Raw genomic sequence first — 19,773 nt, forward strand, 5'->3', positions numbered from 1 at the left:
AGAACAAAAAGCTGAGAATTTGGAAGCACCCTGTAAATTTACCTCTCAACGTTTACGGGGATTAATCATGCAAATATGCCCTGAACGGTGTCTGGTTTTGTTAAACAGACTCAAGATTTTTGAGACAGTCCAATAACAGATATGTATCATCTGGCTCCATGATACTTTATATGAAGTCTGGAATCTGCCAAGCCCAAGAAGCTTCCAGGACTGAAAGGACCAGTTCTGTGTCAGATGATGACTGACAGTGTGTATAGGAACCCAAATTAACTTCCACAGGTTTTGAAGGTCTCGGCATTGCCACCGTCTGGTTGTCCTGAACCACAGAGGCATTTTTCACCGAGAGTTACAGGAAAGACAATATTTCCATTTTGTATTAAGCAAAGTGTCCCATCTGTCTTAATCAAAATCTATTTGTGTGATAAATAGAAAGTATGAAGTTTTGTAAAATTCATGGAAAATTTTGCCTAGCATAAGCTACCTCATCTAAAATGGATATATTAAGGAATTTCTGCATAAAGATAGCACAGCAACATATCTTCCTGGATTCTTATTGCTATATTGATACAAAAACTATAGTTCTATACTATAGAAGCAACTATATTCTGTATAAAGGTACTTATATACTTAAGGGGGAAAAAGCACAAATTTGTATAAGACAAGAATACTTACTGTTACAGGAGTATCCTTTTTCCCTTCTGTGGGCTTATCCTGCAAACCAAAACCAAATCTTCATTTTTTATTATTTTCCTGTCAAATAATAAAATATTTCTCCCTCTTTTGTTTTAATTTTCTTCCTTATAATGGTCATAAATTATTTTAAATTTAAAAATCAATGGGATATTCTGCTCCAGTAATGTCCCAGAATGTAGTACTTTACTCAGAGTTTTGGCTTCCTCCATTTCATCTTTGAAAAGGAAGGAAACATGAATTATTTATCAGTGGTTGTGAGAAGCTATATTTGCCTCTAAGGGCATATTTACACTGTGCACTCTCATCCAGCAGAAGTGTATTCAAATTATGCAAGCAATCAAATCATCATCCAAACACACCAGATTTGAAAGCTGTGATTTTTGCAATAGTTTATAACATGGGGCAGAAAGTTGATGTGAACAGCAAATTTACCCCCCTACCAGTCAAAGTCTCTGTTAGACATCTGAGTGATCCATACTCGGGGGCTTTCCCTGAAGTACTGTGAAGGGCTACTTATACATTCCATACAACTAAAATTTTATTAACTGGAATCGAACACTGACCTAGGTAAAAAAACCTGAAAATTTTGGAAAATGGTTAGGTTAAAAAATGAGTGAACAAAATCAACAGCAGTAGCTTTAGGAATGATCCCAGAAAACACTGAAAAATGTCTCTTCCAGCCAATGGAATATGAGCATGATTTGTCTGTCATCTACCTTGGAAGGAGGTGGGTTAACACCACATCTGACTGCAGAGAAAGTAAGAGGGTAACTCACTGAAAAGCGAACGCATCCATTGCAGATCCCAACCCTAGGCCTGTGTGAACTTTCCTCTGAGCTGCTGGTATCTAATTTCTCAGAAAAGTGTTTTCTATTTCAGCTGTGGTTTCAAAACATGAGGTTTTGGCAGACAGCATGTAGACAGGTGGGGGTCAGGTTGGCTCAACCAGGCTCCAGGAGAAGGATGGTGTCTGGGAGAAGGCTGCCAAAGGGCAACAGATGGTGGGAGAGGTGTGGATGCTGAGTGAAGGCAAAACAGTCCGGCATGTTGAAACTGAGGGACAGCTGTGAAGTTTCCAGCATTTGAAAAATGCCATCAGGGCAGCTGAAGCTGAGGTGCCCTGGGCCTGAGAAGCCCTGGCCTGGGCTGGAGGCTGTCACCCAGGCAGTGCCCTTGCTGCAGATCACAGGCTGCCATCCCACAGTCATCTCCTGTGGGACATGCTTGTACAGGAGAGTTTCTCAGGTGTTCTCCTGGTCTTTGGACACACATCCTTCATAGCATTTCCCTGCTTTCCACTGCTTTTCTACTTTGCATCTCTTGTCAGTTTGAAATAAGGTCATGAGCAGTGGGGATGTGAGACCACAAAGGCTGGAACAGGAGGATGCCACAGAAGTTAATCAATGAATGAAATAGAAGTATGTACATTATAGATATGCATATTAATAGGTACGATGCCAAATACAAACAAAAAATTGGTTTTACCTTATTTTGTATGCTAACTTCATACTGGAAACAGTTTTTGTTTTCCACGTGACTTGTAAAGGGTGGTTGCCATGTAATTATGCAACCCGCTGGATCTTTAGTGCAACTGGCAGTGACTTTTGACGGTGGAGTGAGTATTTCTGGAAAGAAGTGAAATCATTAATGTAGACATGATCAGTAATCAGCTACAACTCATGTGTTCATAGCAAAATACATGCGAACTTGAGGCAACTGATGTACAGCTGTGTGCTACTGACATTCACAAATGTTCTCTGTTAAATAGGAGTAAAATACAGCAGCAAAACTCAGGCATATGACACTTCAGTTGATGGACATCTGTAGTAACTGAAGTTCATGTAAAAAAAGTATGAAGAATTTTGTGTAATTCAGCAGTACAATCAGCGCAGTGCCATTTCATTCTACATCTAAATTTCACATTGGCAATGCGAGTCTCTGTAGGAAAATAGAGGGAGGTTTTTGCGTGTGTGGTAGTATTCAGTTGCAAAATCAAGTGATCAGAATTTGAGTGCCTACAATATAGCTGACTAGGTGTGAACTAGGTGTCTCACTGCTATAGTCAGTGGGGAACTCATCAGTAGTGCCAAACTGCAAAGCTGTTTGACGTACCATGGACCAGACGGGCTTGGCTGAATAGCTCTGGGCTTCGCAGCTGGCATTGGCTGCAGGCAGGGGTCAGGTGCATTTCAGACCACACAGGACACCCAGGAGGACCCTGGGCTCTCACAGGTGCCAGGCCACATCTGCAAGCCTTATGGATGCCTCAAATGTCTGAGGGTGTCTCAAACAGCACCAGTGGCATGTTTTTAGGCAGCTGAATCCTGTCCCAGATCTCTAATGAAGCTTAGACTCTCAGCTCACACATAGGTACCCACATATTTAACTAATGCATTCTTAATTGGCAAATTGAACGCTCCCTCTGGTTTTATGACATGTAGCTCCTGTGGCTCTTGGAGAGGTATGGAATTAAGGGCTGGCAAAATGAGTCCATCAGAAAGGTGTCCTTGAAAGCCTAACCATTGCATCACATCACTTGAATTACATGGATATGTTCACACTACTTCTCCAAGCTGCTATCTCAGCCTGCTTCTGCCTTTCGTGTTTTAGGTAATTTTTAGAACTCTATCCTGTCAGCTGTCAGGACAGAAGTCTGTTCTGCAGTGCAGCATCCTGTGATGGCTGCATACTTTGTTTCATGCTTCTTTTCAGAGAAAAATTCCCCACTTCCTTATTTTATAAAACAATAATATAATAAAAATATTTCCTTACTTACCAATTTTATACAGTTGAATATACTCATCATAGAACTGGATCCGAGAGACTTTACTAGACCCATTCACCAGGAAGTAAGATTTTTCAGTCACTATGCTCACATTTTTGAATTTACATCCCATGTTTCTGCCATTTTCATCTTTAATGTAAAGCTCACATTCCGTCTCGTCGTCATCTCTGTGTATAGTTATTTTAGTTAAATTTGAGCAGCGTGATGTGTTAAATGAGAATTCAGGCTTCCCTAGACTCAAGTAGACTTACTTACCTTGAGTTCTGCCAGTACAGAAAATATTGTGTATCTCCTGGAGCATCCCTGCCTGCTTGCCAAGTGCAGTTCATGAGGGAAACATTATAAATCACACAGGAGAAGTTTTCAATGGCTGATCTGTTCATGCCTGCAAGCACAGGAATATCTCTGGTGAGGAAAAATCATGTGACTGCACTGGAGGATCCTGGCACATGCTTAGGTATGTTACACACCTGCAACTCCAGCTGATTATTTCGGGGGTTAGAAATGACAACTGAGACAAAGCTGGACTCTCACCCTGTATTGACTGACTCTGAACTGTGAAACCCGGGAATGAGTAGAGCGTTCACACAGGTAAAGGGAAGCACATTACCTTTTAATATCATCCTCAGTACTACCGAGGGAAGTATTTCTCCTTTTGCAAAAAATGCCCAGGAATCCACTCCTGAAGTATTTATGGACAGCATTTAAAAAGTTGGGACTTTTAAAAGTCAGGTGGGGCTTTTTTCTACTTTGATCAAAGAGCCCCCTGGCTAGAACTTTCCACCCTTACGTGGGCAACAGTGACTTGATCTCTTCCTTTGGTGGAGCCCACTGAAGTGGGAACCTTGTTTCTTTGGAAGCTCCCTCATTGCTGGGCTGTGAAGACATGTTCAGCCTCATTCTGCCTTCTTCAGCCAATTTTCTGCTTCTTTGTGTGGTAACTTCATTGAAAGGGTGGAAGCTCCCTCTCCTGGTACCTCCAGCCTGCAATATTAGGGCTAGCTGGGAGGAACATCAAAAGCAAGAGGGTTTAGGTGTGTCCTGGCTTGTATTTTGAGGGTCACTATGAGAGCATTTGCTCTCTCAAGTCACTAGGAAGAGCAGGGAGTACTTTCTCTACTCAGATATGAGCAAGCTCCTAATCAAATCACCTCTGTCAAGACTGAAATACCCCAGTTACATACAGCTGCAGGAGCACTGGTGAACAGGCAATTTTAGTGGAGAGGTCTAAGTTCAGAAGGAAGGGGGAAAAGTGGTGTAAAAACTTCAGGTATGGAATTACGAACTTCGGGTTTCCCTGAAACCCACTTTGACTAACTCCCACATGGGGCTGGCTCAAAATGTCTTTGTAAACAGTTACTTCAGCTAAAGCGTGCACAGCAGCTTTGGGAACCCACACACCCCTCTGTGTGTGTTTGTGTGTGTGTGTACATGCACACCAGGGCAAAATTAGGAGATTGCTACATTCAGTTTGTGCCTACCTGCTTATCACTGGAGGTTATCCTCTTTCTCTACTCTGCCCTGGTGAGGCCACATCTGGAGTACTGTGTCCAGTTCTGGGCCCCACAGTTTAAGAAGGACAAGGAATTACTGGAGGGAGTCCAGTGGCAGGCTACGAAGATGATGAGGGGACTAAAGCAACTTTCTTTTGAGGGGAGACTGAAAGAGCTGGGTCTGTTCAGCCTGTAGAAGAGAAGGCTGAGAGGGGATCTCATTATGTTTATCAATATTTCAAGTGTGGGTGTCAAGAGGATGGGACCAGACTCTTTTCAGTGGTGCCCAACGATAGGATGAAGGGCAACGGGCAGCAACTGAAACATAGGAGGTTCCATCTGAATATGAGGAGAAACTTCTTTACTCTGAGAGTGACAGAGCACTGGAACAGGCCACCCAGAGAGATTTTGGAGTCTCCTTCTCTGGAGACATTCAGAACCCACCTAGATGCATTCCTGTGTGATCTCCTCTAGGTGAACCTGCTTTAGCAGGTGGATTGGGCTAGATGATCTCTACAGGTCCCTTCCAACCCCAACCATTCCGTGATTCTGTGATATTTCCTTTCCTCTCCTCCTTCCATTTTATGACTTTCATTGATCGCCAGACTGTGCCTCTAGCTAGCTCTGTGGTCTGTTCTTGACAAACTCATCAACAGCCCAGCAGAAAAGCATTTAATAAAGAAATGAGTGCTAAAATCTTAATTTGCAATAGCTGGAACAGTTATTTGAATCCATCCTTAAACCACTGTAATTTAGCAGCATTTTGGAGCCCTAACATGAAAGAGAATAATGCAATTATTTATACATTTGTAATACTGTATTTCTTGCAAAATTGTGGAAACATTCATTTCAGATAAGATAATTATAGCAGATCTGCAAAAAATAATTTTTAATAGTAAATAGAGCAATTAGTTATGGTGTAGGTAATTGCTTTCTAAGGCAACACCTTTAAAAGATTGCAAATGGAGAATACCTTACCCAGACCATAGACATTACCTCCAGGGATAAACCTGCAGTCTTTTGAGATGTTTGTGTTTGCCACTTCAATGATAAAGAATACCCCTTTGTGCCGAGGCATGTATAGTTCCACTGGAAAACTGCATAGTGGACTGTTCCCCTGAAAAATAACATATTGATGTTTTATTTCTCTGTTTTTTTTGTTTTTTTTTTCCTCTGCTAGTGCTTGATGGTGCTGGCTATGTGCAACCCAGAAACTCAAGTTATAGGACCAAAATCCTCTGTGTATGTTTATGTGTTTTAGGTTCAAGAGCTAACTCTCTCCCTTACCACTTGAAGGTGATGTAGAATGGAACTGAGTAATCAAAAGCATAAGTACACAAAATTCTTTGCAGTTCAGAAATTGGATGCTACGCTAGTGTGCAACTATTAGAGAAGACAAATAGTACCCCAGTGGCATAACAGGAGAAAGTTAATAAATGGGGCAACCACAATGGAATTTAGTGAAAGGATAAAGTAAAATAAAATAGAAGTCCTCATCTGACCTCCCCAGGTCTCAGAAAGGTGTCTGTGGCATTATATTCATAATTTTCAATAAGTATGTGATGTGTTTTTATAATATGTATTTCTAATTTAAAACATCTGTTTTGCTAGGCTAAAGTCAATCTTCCGTCTGTCAAGCTTCCTACTTTTATCTTTGGATAATATAGGTTTATGACATAACCTGTGCTACCAGCATGATTTAATTTACTGGGAAACAAGTGGAGAATTTGAGGCAATGTTTGGGGAATTAACTTTTTATTTGAAGTGCCTTTTCTCTCTAAATTCTCTCAGGGTCTCACTTTTAGACTCACAGCTGCTCCCTTTTTTTCAGTAGCTGCATCCCTATTCATGATTCAACACAGGTACAGTTCAGGCTATTGTCTCCTTTCCACTTCAGTGCCAGAACTTCAGTTTTGTGGTATGCACAGGATGCTCTTCCTGCAGCAAATGCGCCCTGGCATTGGTGACGGCTTTTCACAGCCCCTGGCAGATGAAGCTCTAGACTACAAACAATCACTGATCAGATTTTACCTGCAACTGATTCATGTTTTCAGAATAAGTGAAATCAATAAAAGGTAAAGAGCAAGGTGAAATTGTTTGTCTCAACAAAGAGCAAGTTTACCTCTGACTCTACATCTGTCACGTCCACGATGGTGCATTTGTAGTTAGAGAAATTCTTGCTGCTCTCCCAGGACAGTTCCATTTTTCTCCAATTCATGTTCACATTTGTAATAGGTGATTCTTGTGCTTCTGCTGAAAGTGTTACAGAATCAGTTCAGTAAAGAAATGCTGTTGTTTTCGTTGAATACAAAGAGCAGTATCTGCCAGGCTTAAGATTAAAATTGCAAGATTAATTGCATATATCTCCAGTAAATGAAGAATCAAACCCTGTTTCTCAGATTATATCTGCAAAAACATACTTACACCCCATACACTGGATGTCAGCATGCAAGGCTTGAAATAGCATCATACACCACCAAATGATGCAAATGAGTCCAAGAGTATCAAACATCTTTTCTTCTCTGGAAAGAGACAATTAAGCCTTCAGGAACAAAACAAAACAAAACCAAACACAAACAAAACCCCCACAAAACAAAACAAACAAACAAAAACAAACCACAAAAAAACAGAAGAAGAAGAAGAAAAAAACTATGCCCGAGTGTACTTTCATTTCTGCAAAGCTTTATCTTTTTTTATTTTCATGAGAAGAGTCAAATATCCTATCTAATTCACCCCTAGAAAATAATCTTTAGAAAAGGCAAGGAAAGTGTGTGCTTCAGGACTTCTGGCAGGTACCTCTTCTTTGCGAGGACTGAGTAGTCTCACTATTGTCTATTATAACACAGCGGTTTGAGACAGAAGCCACAGACTCTTGTTATGATACATACACTCACTCTATTTGGTGCAGAACTATGATTTAGGATTAGTGTTGTCCCACATATCTATCTGAGGGCTGCCAGACATGCTGGAACTCCATTATGAACCAGAGTTAAAGGCAGCCAAGAGGAGTGCTACAACTGATATTGCCAGTGTGTTTTTCACAGTTCCTTTGGCGGCAAAGAACAGGCCACAGTTTGCTTTCACCTGGAGGGGTGTACAATACAGCTGGAATCAACTGCCCCAAGAGTGTAATCACAGTCCAACCATTTGTCATGGACCGCTTCAAACTGCATTGGAACAGAGTGATGCCCCAAACATCTGTAATACACTGACAATATTACTGTGTGAGACAATAAAGCAGAATAACTGTTTGAGAAGGGAAAAGAGTAATTCAGATCCTCTGAAAGCTGGCTTTGCCATCAAAAGAGGCAAGGTCAAAGGACCTGCACAAGAGATACATTTCTTGGGATTAAAATGGCAGGATGAATGCTGCCACATCCCTATGGATGTGATTTATAAGATAACAGCTATGTCCCCAGCAGGTAAGAAGAAAGAAACTCAAGCCTTGTGGGATTCTGGAGAATGCATATTGCACATTATAGTCAGATTGTGAGCCCTCTGTATTGAATGACTTGGAAGAAGAGCTATTTGGAGTAGGGTTCTTAGCAACAGGAAGCTTTTGAGCAGATCAAACAGGAGAGAGCTTGTGCAGTAGCTTTTGGGCCAGTCTGTACAGAACCTGCTGTGCAAAATGTGCTCTCCACTGCAGCTGGAAAACATGGCATTGCCTGGAGCCTCTGGCAGAAAAAAAAACAGGTGAAACTTGAGGTTGACCTCTAGGGTTTTGGAGCTGGGATTGTCAAGGATTGGAAGCCCACTACACTCTGACTAAAAAAGAGATATCAGCAGCGTATGAGGGGGTTTGAGCTGCTTCCGAAGTTTTTGGTACAGAAGCACAGCTCCTCTTGGCACCACAATTGCCTGTACTACACTGGATGTTTAAAAGAAACTTCCCATCTACACATTACACAATCAATGTAACATGGAGTAAGTGGCTAGAATTGATCGTGCAATGGGCTTAAATGGAGAACCTCAACCACTCAGGAATCCTGGAAGACCATGGACTGCCCAGAAAGCAGAGATTTTTGAGCACTGCCTGAGGAGGTGACTTGTGCCCAACAAGCACCACCATATAATAAGTTACCAGAAGATGAAAGGCATTATGCTCTGTTTACCGATGGATCCTATAATCTTGTAAGGAACTGTTGGAAGTGGAAAGTTGCTGTGTGGAGTCCCACAAAACAAGTTGTTGAAGGAGAAGATGAGTCAAATCAGTTTGCAGAATTGAAAGCCATCCAACTGGCCCTAGAGACTGGTGAACAAGGAAAGTGGACAGGGAACATGATGGTGAGCTATTAATATTTGTAGCTTGATGGACACATCAAGCATCGGGATGTCTAGGGAAAGTTGCAACATACAGATGGGCTTGTGATCAAGGGGTGGACATGGCCATTATGGTCATCATGCAGATCAGCCATGAATGTGAAAAATTTGCCACCATCAGGTGAGCCATGTGGGTAAAGTCTTCATGGAACAGAGGGCAGTGGCTGGTGTTTTGATATGGAAGGCCTGGCAAATGGACCATGTTGGGCCGCTGCCACAAACCTGACAAGGCAAGTGTAACACACTCACCATGGTGGAAACAACTAGGTGGCTAGAAATATACCTGTAAATGATGCCACTGCCTGAAATACCATCTTGGGCCTTGAAAGGCAAGTTCTATGACAATATGGTACCCCAAAAAGAAGTGAATCGGACAGTGGGGCTCATCTCTGAAATAATCTCATAGGTCAAGAAACACAGCATTGATTGGGTGTATCACAACCCCTATCATCCACAAGCCTCTGGAAATATTGTGTGGTATAACAGGCTGTTAAAAGCCATGCTGAGATCTTTGGGCACTGGGGCAGGAAAGTACTGGGATTTAAATTTAGCAGAAGACACCAGAGGATCTGCTACCAATCCTGGTCCTGCCCAAACAAACCCTTTGCATACTGTGTGAAGAGATAAAGTCCCCATAGTGCAGATATGGAAGTTATTGGGGAAGGCAGTGTGTGTTCTTCCTCCTTAGGAAAAAATAAACCCATTTGTGACATTGTCTTTTCTCAAAGACCTGTGTTTACTTGGTGGACAATGAGGCAGGATGGGGAGATCCAGTGTGTACCTCAAGGAGACTGCCATGGAAACATGCAGTTGTCCAGACCTCAGGGTGCAGGGAGTGCCAAAGCCTCTCACTGGTATGGTATGGCAGGAGAGAGAACAGCTTCATGAGGTGTGACCAAATGGATGACATACTCAGCCTCATGGTAGAGCTGAAAGAGGGGGTAGAAAAGTTGAAAAGCATCAGGGAATTGGAGAAGGAAATAGACTGGTGGGATCAAGCTCTGACCTCCCTGAGACAGGAAAGGTCACCACTAAGAAACCAAAACCAAGGGAGTCCTGTATCCTCCCCTGACCTGATCAAAGACAGTAGATCAAGGGAAAGGGATGAACGGAAACAAGTCCATACCCGAGGTGGCAGGCAAAACCCCCCTTGCTCAACCCATCATCCCAGGTGCCTCTCTACAACAGGTACGAGGCTCTGGATGTGGCAGGCCAGACAATGGCTGAGGAAAACAAAGGTCCATCTATAACACAGGTGCTGACAGGATTGGAAAGGCCTATCCGCTCGTATATGACCACCACCAAAAGGAAGAAAAGAAGGGCTATATTTGTAGGTGTTTCCCTTCTGGGGGGTGCAGATGGGCCAATATGCTGGACAGACCCTCCTCTTAGGGAGATCTGCTGCCTACCAGGGACCTGGCTTAAGGACATCACCAGGAAACTTCCTAGCCTGGTACAGACCTTGTACCACTATCCATTCCTGGTCTTCCATGTGGGTGGCGAAGAAGTTACGACACATAGTCCAATGGTGATTAAAAGAAACTTCAGGGCCTTGGGACGGTTGGTGAGGGAATTAGTAGCACAGATTACTTTCTACTCTCTCCTTCCAGTTGCAGACAGTGACATTAGAAGTAGCAGATGTGAACACTCTATTAATACATGGCTCTGTGGTTGGTGTCATCAACACAATTTTGGCTTTTTTGATAATGTCGTGGCCTACATGGCACCAGTTTGCTGGCGTTGGAGGGAGTTCACCTTTATCAAAGGGGGAAGAGGGTTTTTGCACATGAGCTAGCAGAGCTCATGGATAGAGCTTTAAAGTAGATATGAAGGGGGAGGGGGATGGAACCAGGCTTGCCCATGACATGCTGTGGGGTGAGACACCAAGGATAGAGGGGCTGGAAGAGGCAGGCTTTAAACTGGTGAGCTTAGGGGGTGGGGTCCAAACTGGCAATGCTTATGCCATCACATCCAAACAGGGAATAAGCCAGGCCAACCAGAGGAGTGACAGTTCCTTAGCTGCCTCCCAAGGTGAGAACCAGAAGGCCAACCAACTCAAGGGTACATATGGCTGTGGAGGATCCTTCTGCACCCTTCATGAGAAACCCACATGCTTGATTCCTTCTCTGAAGTGTTTATACACCAATGCATGGGGGATAAACAGGAAGAATTAGAGATCTATGTGATTTCACAGAGCCATGATCTCATTGCTATTACAGAGATGTGGTGGGACAGCTCACATGACTGAAATGTTGTAATGGAAGGCTATGTACTTTTTAGGAAAGACAGGCCAGCAAGGTGAGGTGGAGGAGTTGCACTTTATGTGAGAGACCAACTGGAATGTATCAAACTTTTCCTTAGGGGAGATGAAGAACCTTATGGGTAAAAAAAATAAGAGAAAAGCTAACAAGGGGACACTGTTGTGGGTGTTTGCTACAGACCATCTTATCAGAAAGAGGAAGTTGATGAGGTGTTCTACAGACAACTGGAAGTAGCCTCACAATCACATGCTCTGGTTCTCATGGGAGACTTCAGTCACCCTGAGATCTGCTGGGTGGGCAACGCAGCTAAGAGTGCACAATCCAAGAGATTCCTGCAGATCATTGGTGACAATTTTTTAACACAGACGGTGGAGAAGCTAACGAGAAGAGGCAAAACCAGGACACTGGACCTTGTCCTAGCAAACCAAGAAGAATTGGTTGGAGATGTCATAGCTGGGGGCAGCCTCAGCTGCAGCAACCATGAGATGGTGGAGTTTAGGATCCTGTGTGGAAGAAGCAGGAAAATAAGTAGGACTAAAATAATGGATTTCAGCAGGGTGAACTTTGGCCTCTTCAAGGCCCTACTTGGAAGAATCCCATGGGTTAGGGCTCTAGAAGGTAAGGCAGTACAAAAGCGCTGGCTAATGTACAAACATCACTTCCTCCAAGCTCAAGACCAGTGCATCTCTATGAGCAAGAAATCAAGTAAAGGACATAGGAGGCCAGCATAGATGAGTAAGGAACTCCAGTCAAAACTCAGATGGAAGAAGGATGTTTATGTCATGTGGAAAAAGGGACAGACCACCATGGAGGAATATAGGGTGGCTGTTAATGTATGCAGAAATGTGGTGAGGAAGGCCAAGCTCTACTTGGAATCAAATCTGGCCAGGGATATCAAGGACACCAAGGAGGGCTTCTGAAAGTACATTAACAGCAAAAGGAAGATTAGAAAAAAATGTAGTTCTGCTGCTGAATGAGGTGGGTGCCCTGGTGATGGAAGATACAGACAAGGCAGAGTTACTGAATGCCTTCTTTGCTTCTGTCTCTACTGCTAACACCAATCCTCAGGAATCCCAGAACCAAGAGGTAAGAGAGAAAGTATGGCAAAATGAAGACTTTCCCTTGGTTGGAGAGGATCAGGTTAAAAATCGTTTAGGCAAACTGGACATTCACAAGGCCATGGGCCCCAATGAGATGTACTGACAAGTGCTGAGAGAACTGGCAGATGCTATTGCTAAGCTGCTTTCCATCATCTTTATAAATAACTTACAGGAGAGGTGCCTGAGGACTGGAAGAAAGCCAACGTCACTCCAGCCTTCAAAAAAGGCAAGAAGGATGACTCAGGAAACTACAGACCAGTCAACCTCACCTCCATCCCTGGAAAGGTGATGGAACAACTTATTCCAGACGTCATCTCCAAGCATGTGGAAGAAAAGAAGGTTAACAGGAGTAGTCAGCATGGCTTCATCGAGGGGAAATCGTGTTTGACCAACCTGATAGCCTTCTGTGATGGTATGACTGGCTGGGTAGATGAGGGGAGAGCAGTGGATGTTGTTTACCTTGACTTCAGCAAGGCTACTGATACTGTCTCCCACAGCATCCTCATAGGCAAACTCAGGAATTGAGGGTTGAATGAGTGCACAGTGAGATGGATCAAGAACTGGATGGATGACAGAGCTGAGAGGGTTGTGAGCAATGGTGCAGAGTCTGTTTTGGAGGCCTGTAGCTAGTGGTGTTCCCCAGAGGTCAGTACCGGGTCCAGTCTTGTTCAATCTGTTGGTCCAAGAATTGAAGCTTTAGGATGTTAAAATAAAAGGAAAATAAATGTGAGAGAAAGCAGGATGAAGAGACTGGGTGCACCCTCAGCAAGTTTGCTGATGATACCAAACTGGGAGGAAGGGTTGATACACCAGAGGGCTGTGTTGCCCTTCAGTGAGACATGGACAGGCTGGTGAAATTCAACAAGGGCAAGTGGAGGGTCCTGCACCTTGGGAGGAATAACCCCAGGCACCAGCCCAGGTTAGGGGTTGACCTGCTGGAAAGCAGCATTGCGGAGAGGGACCTGAGAGTTATGATTGACAACACATTTACCATGAATCAGCCATGTGCCCTTGTGGCCAAGAAGGCCTGGGGTGCATTAGTGGAAGTGTGACCAGCAGTTTGAGGGAGGTTATCCTTCCCCTCTACTCTGCCCTGGTAAGGCTGCACCTGGAGTACTGCGTCCAGTTCTGGGCTCCCCACTTTAAGAAGGACAAGGAACTAATGGAAGGAGTCCAGCAGAGGGCTACAAAGATGAACAAAGTCTGCAGCATCTTTCTTACGAGGAAAGGCTGAAAGTGCTGGGTCTGTTCAGCCTGAAGAAGAGAAGGCTGAGAGGGGATCTCATCAATACTTATAATAAATATCTCAAGTGTGGGTGTCAAGAGGATGGGACCAGACTCTTTTCAGTGGTGCTCAACAATATGATGAGGGGTAATGGACACAGAGTGAAGCACAGGAGGTTCCATCTAAACATGAGAAGAAACTTTACTCTGAGGGTGGCAGACCACTGAAACAGGCTTCCCAGTGAGATTTTGGAGTCTCTTTCTCTGAAGGCATTCAAAACCTGCCTGGATGCATTCCTGTGTGATCTCCTCTAGGTGTACCTGCTATAGCAAGTGGGCTGGACTAGATGATCTCCAGAAGTCCCTTCCAACCCCAACCATTCTGTGATTCTGGGAGATTTAACCTTGGAGAAACATGTTCCATGATGTAAATTGTATGCTGTAGGAAGTAATGTAGCAGGAACTAGCTGAAATGAGAAAGAACGAGCTTCACGAAAAACCAGTGAGTGCAGTAACGAACCAAACCAAATTGGTGTCGGCACCCAACAATCAAACATGCTGCTTCTCTTGTCCTGAGTCATGACCTTGACAAATGGGCCAAAGTCATGTCCTGTTCTTACAGACATTTTGGGGAGTGACAGAGGCCCACTGAATGAGGAAATAATATCTGCTTATTAAGGGACAGGGGATATTAATGAGAATGTATGAATCTGCATGTTGGATATGAAGATGCTTTAAGTATATAGTATAAGTTGTAAGTGTTGGTAAGTGGGGATTTCAGGAATGAGAAACAGGTACAATGGGACAGTCAGAAGACATGTAAATATATCAAAATATGCGAGACCTGAACATGACACAAATGGTGTGGAATAAGGGGGAAAGATTGCATTGAGTCCCACTGGGATGGAGTTAACTTTTCCCAGAGCTGCTTGTATACTGCTGTGCTTTGTATTTGTAGCTAGAATGGTGTTGATAACACACCAGTGTTTCAACTGTTGCTGAGCAGTGCTTGCATGGCATCAAGGCTGTCTCTCCCACTCTACCTCACCCCACAAAGCAGTAATCTGGAGTGGGCAAGAGGGACACACCATATAACATAATGCTCAGCATTAAAAGCTGGGAGAAAGGAGGAGGGGGTGGGAGGAGCCATTTTTTATGGAGGCATTTGTTATTAAGGCATTTGTCTTCTGGAACAACTGCTGTGCATACTGAGGCCCTCCTTTCCAGTGAGTATATGGATACCACCTGCTGATGGGAAGTGGAGAATAGAGAAGGGGAGGAGTAAGAAAGAGTCTTGGTCGGCACCTGGCAGCCGTCCAAGGACAAACCACCACAGTATTTTTTTCCTGTTTGCTATCACAAATGGCTCTCCACTTCTCAAACTGGATTAACTCCCTCTGTTCTTAGAGGTTTACAACCCTCACCCCAGAACAGTTTACTTCAAATTCTTGCTTCTTGCAGTTTCAGAAACTGAGGAGTCAGGTCTTACAAATCACTGCAGGAAATTTAAGTTACTAAAGAAGTGTGAGAATCTGAAAAGGGTGACTCCTTATTCATTCATGTGGTGTGGAGGTCTGAGTAGAGCTAGTCAAACACTGGCATCTGCTCTTGTCAAGCATATCTGTATGCTAGGTACAATTTTCCTTTTCTCAGAGGAAGTTAAAATGCTTTGGAAGGGACTTCTATATTACCAGTATTTGGTCTCCTCTCCTCTCCTCTCCTCTCCTCTCCTCTCCTCTCCTCTCCTCTCCTCTCCTCTCCTCTCCTCTCCTCTCCTCTCCTCTCCTCTCCTCTCCTCTCCTCTCCTCTCCTCTCCTCTCCTCTCCTCTCCTCTCCTCTCCTCTCCTCTCCTCTCCTCTCCTCTCCTCTCCTCTCCTCTCCTCTCCTCTCCTCTCCTCTCCTCTCCTCTCCTCTCCTCTCCTCTCCCTCTCCTCTCCTCCTTTTTTTTCTTTGTTTTTGTGCTTTGTTTGTTTGTTTTCTACATAAAGAAGCAACACTGTTATTTTTTTTTTTAGTTTTTATTTTTTCCTAGTAGTGTAACTTCCTAGTATCAATTTTCTTGATTTAAGGTATTTCTAAGGTTAATTCTAAGACTATGAGGTAAATTCTTAAAAGCTTAGGAAAAAGAGAAACATGGTAATGTTTTGTTACTTGTCTGTCCTCCTGTATTAATTTTTGTGGTCATTTCAGAGTACTGATTCTAGACTAACTCCATTTTGTGAAAACAAAACCCAGACAGACCCTCCAAGCAAGCTGGAGTGTTGAATGTTTCCAGGAAGCACCTCACACCTAATGGAAATTGGCTTGATATGGCTGGTTCATCATGGTCTTCAAGAAACAAGCAAGGATAGGACACCATGTCGAGGTTGCAACAGAGACAGACTCTTCACTGTTGCCTGATTCTTCTCTGCTTATCTCTTGCAGCATCAATCTGTTTTTTTTTTTTGTGTATCATCATGCTACAGTAAGGATGTGGCCACAGCTGCTGGGAGATGATACTGAAGAATCTTAAGTACAAACAGTATGGAGGACTGGCCATGAAATGTTCTGTGAGATGTTGGTCTTAACAGTAATTTCCACTTTCCCACGTTCTCAGTGATCTCTCCATTAATGCTCATAAGAACCTTGAGACCTCTTGTCCTTCTAGTCTGCCTCTTTTCATACAACCATATTTTTCTCCTTTTTGTGCCATCTGTACAGTCACTCTCAATCTTTTCTCCTTACTTTCCTCAGCCTATGTTCCTTTTTAGGCATTTCTTATTCTCTAGCAACTGTCTGCTCACTCTTCCTTCATAGTTTTAACTTCATTCCTTCACAGTTTTTGCTTCATTCTTCTTGTCACCTCCCTCTGTCTGCTCTCATGACTCTCTTCTGCTTTCAAAGTCTCCCTCAGATTTCCTGCACATGACAGCAGCTCCATGCTGCAGGTATTCTCCACATTTTATCATGGAAAGGCTTGCCTGGAGCACTGCCAAAGGAGACATCTGCAGCCCTGCCTCCTTAGAAGGGTGCTTGCTTGACACCATTCCCGCCATGCTCTGGACGTGTCATTGGGCTTGCAGTGGGAATAGCAAGGCCTGTAAGTGTTGTCTTTCCTCATAAGAAATTACTGTTTCCACTGACCACAGCACTAGGGGGGTTTGCTTCTCAAAGGATTTGTGTTCCACGGTTGCCTGACTTTAAAACAAATTACACAAGAAAGGATTAGTGTTGGGTTGTGCCTATGTTCTATTTTCCCAGCTGAAGGTGCCAACACATAGCCAGGTCCTCCGGCTTTTCTCTGGCTTACTGGCAGGATAAGACATATAGGAACTGTGGTGAACCTTAAGCCATTTTCCTGACCCATCCATACCATCTGCCTGGTGGACAAGGAAATGTCTCCAGCACCACATCTGTAGGAGCTTTTTGCACCAGGACTTGCACCCTCTCCCAGAATGGTCTTTGGCAGACAGGTATGGCAAAACTCCCTCTGTTCTAAACAGACCCCAGTATTGAAGGTGTCAGAAGGAACACATGTCAAACTGGTTGAAAATGTTATTTGAAGGATCAAACCAGAAGAAACAAATATATTCTTGTGTAAGTGGTATTTCCTCATATTTCATTAATATAAGAGATAATACAGAATATGTTAGGATGAAAACCCCATCTTTAACTCCATGTCTGTTTTTGCTTTCCTTCTTTCCTTTTTCTCTCCTGGTCACCCTCACAAGTGTCTTGATCTCTCAGCGTCTACCCTGCTACACAGAGCAGGGCCCCAGAGAGGACTCAAGCACCTGGTTTCCACACTCTTCAATTCTTAGCTCACGCCCTGGCTCTCTCCAGGCCAGGTTTGCTATAAACCTAACTTAACTTATCCACATAAACTATGTGAATATGACTCAGTCAATGATACTTGGAGCTTCATTTTATGTAGAGGTATGTGCATAGCCTGTTATGTTTAATTTTTCCACTAGCAAAATCTTATCAAGGAAAACATTGCAAAACTTATTATCAAGTGTTACCAGTTGTATGATGTGTCTTACTCAGAAGTAGTGATCATATCCTTGGTAAGCTGGGTGCTGACAAACATAAGTCCATTTGGTCTTTTGTAGCAAGGCGTGGTCAAATTCAATCTGCTCTAGGATGGTGTCAGTATCAACGTGTCAGAAGGAAAACACAGTCACATTTAAAAGCTATGATATGCTTATAGTAGCTTTTACCACAAGCATCCAATACATACTGACCTAAACATTTTCAGTTCTTACCCTCGTAGTCTGTACAGTTTATTGTCTTTGTTCTTAGACTGTGAGTGCAGGATGATATTAGAAAACGTCACCTGAGACCAACGTTCCTAGGTTCTAATTCCCGGCTTTGCCAGTGACTTTATTTTCTCAAGTGGCTCTGGGGAGCTTACTCTTGCCCATGACACACTTCCAGAAATGAAAATTTGAATTTTACTCATAGGGCGATGTGAGGATAAACTGATGATTATACATTGCAGACATATGGAGAGTACCATACACTTGCCAAGTGAACTAGGAGGCATAGAAATAGGAATAAACACCTCACAGTGCATATCAGGCAATGAAACATTCCTCTCAGACTGCTGCCTAAATGCAACTTTCCCAGAACCAGTTCAGTCTTTATATCAGTATTTTGATTTCTGTAGATTATACAAACCTGGGAAAAGTGGTTGATATACCACTATTTCACTTCAGAGGGACCTGCACATGCTGGAGAAATGGGCTGACAAGAATCTCATGGAATTCAGCAAAGGGAAGTGCTGAATCCTGCACCTGGGGATGAACAACACCTAGCATGAGCAGGAGCTGAGGATGACCCTCTGGAAAGCAGATTTTCATAGAAGGCTCTGGGGCTCCTAGTGTACAACAAGCTGATGATGAGTCGACAATGTGCCCTTGCAGAAAAGAAGACCAAAGAAGACCAAAGACCAAAGAAGTCCTGGGCTGCACTAGGCAGAGCATTGCCAGCAGGTCAAGGGAGGTGATCCTTCCCCTGCTCGGCACCTGTGAAGCCAGACCTGGGGTGCTGGTTCTGGTTCTTGGATCCTCAGTACAAGAAAGATATAGAGCTACTGGAGAGAGTCCAGCAAAGAGCCACAAAGATGGTTAGGCATTCTGACATATGAGAAGAGGCAGAGAAAGCTGGGGTTGTTCAGTCTGGAGAGATGAAGGCTCAGGAGGATCTTATCCATGTGTATGAATATTCACTGTGGGAAGGAAGGTGGAGCCAGACTCAGCTCAGTGGTGTCCGGTGACTGAGCAAGTGGCAATGGGCAAAAACTGAAATAATGGGAATCCAATTTAAACACAAGAAAACACTTTTTACTGTGAGCCTAGCCAGCCACTGGAAAAGGTTTTCCAGGGAGATTGTGGAGTCTCCGATGTTGGAGATACTTAAACCTGCCTGGACAAAGCCCTGAGCAATCTGATGTAGCTGACCCTGCTCTGAGCAAGGGGTGGGACAGGACAACCTCCAGAAGTGCCTTCCAGCCTCAACTACCCCAAAATTCTGTGATTTACTTTTTTAAAATTTCCCCCAATATATAGAAATCCATATGTTTCTGGTTAGATAATTTATAGGAAGGATACAGAAAGTAGCATTTCCTTCAGTTATTGAAGAATAGATGTTGGATAACAAATGTCAAATAGTGCAACAGACATCAGAGACATTTTTTAGTCTTCCTTGAATTTCGCGGAAATCTTTGGAAATTTTATATAAACACAAATTTACATTTTTAATCAAATAAGCTAAAGCATTACCAAGATTTTTTCCTAGGCTTTCTTAAGCAGGAAGCTAATCCAGATTTTATACATTTGCTAATATCACTATGCCTAACTTAATCCTTTGCAAACATGTGTATTCTGCACAAAATCTTCAGTGGCACAAGAAAA

The 19,773-nt window shown here is 43.3% G+C and overlaps 1 protein-coding gene across 2 annotated transcripts in view; it reads right to left on the minus strand.

Annotated features, from left to right (window-relative positions):
* Nucleotides 1-19,773, minus strand: part of LOC102094408 (granulocyte-macrophage colony-stimulating factor receptor subunit alpha) — a 37,088-nt gene that overhangs the window by 8,006 nt on the left and 9,309 nt on the right. The window contains exons 1-8 of one of the 2 annotated variants that reach the window (XM_065074510.1): nt 17,881-19,772; nt 7,396-7,493; nt 7,094-7,224; nt 5,968-6,088; nt 3,734-3,863; nt 3,470-3,645; nt 2,179-2,318; nt 673-711 (exon numbers count right to left, since the gene is read on the minus strand). In XM_065074510.1, coding sequence (XP_064930582.1) covers nt 673-711; nt 2,179-2,318; nt 3,470-3,645; nt 3,734-3,863; nt 5,968-6,088; nt 7,094-7,224; nt 7,396-7,483 — 825 coding nt within the window. In that variant the 5' untranslated portion in view covers nt 7,484-7,493; nt 17,881-19,772. Of the gene's footprint in view, nt 1-672; nt 712-2,178; nt 2,319-3,469; nt 3,646-3,733; nt 3,864-5,967; nt 6,089-7,093; nt 7,225-7,395; nt 7,494-17,880; nt 19,773 lie in introns of those variants that run through there. The other variant, XM_005502552.3, reaches the window with a different exon arrangement.

The sequence above is a fragment of the Columba livia genome, chromosome 1, assembly GCF_036013475.1.
Source record: "Columba livia isolate bColLiv1 breed racing homer chromosome 1, bColLiv1.pat.W.v2, whole genome shotgun sequence".
NCBI lineage: Eukaryota > Metazoa > Chordata > Aves > Columbiformes > Columbidae > Columba > Columba livia.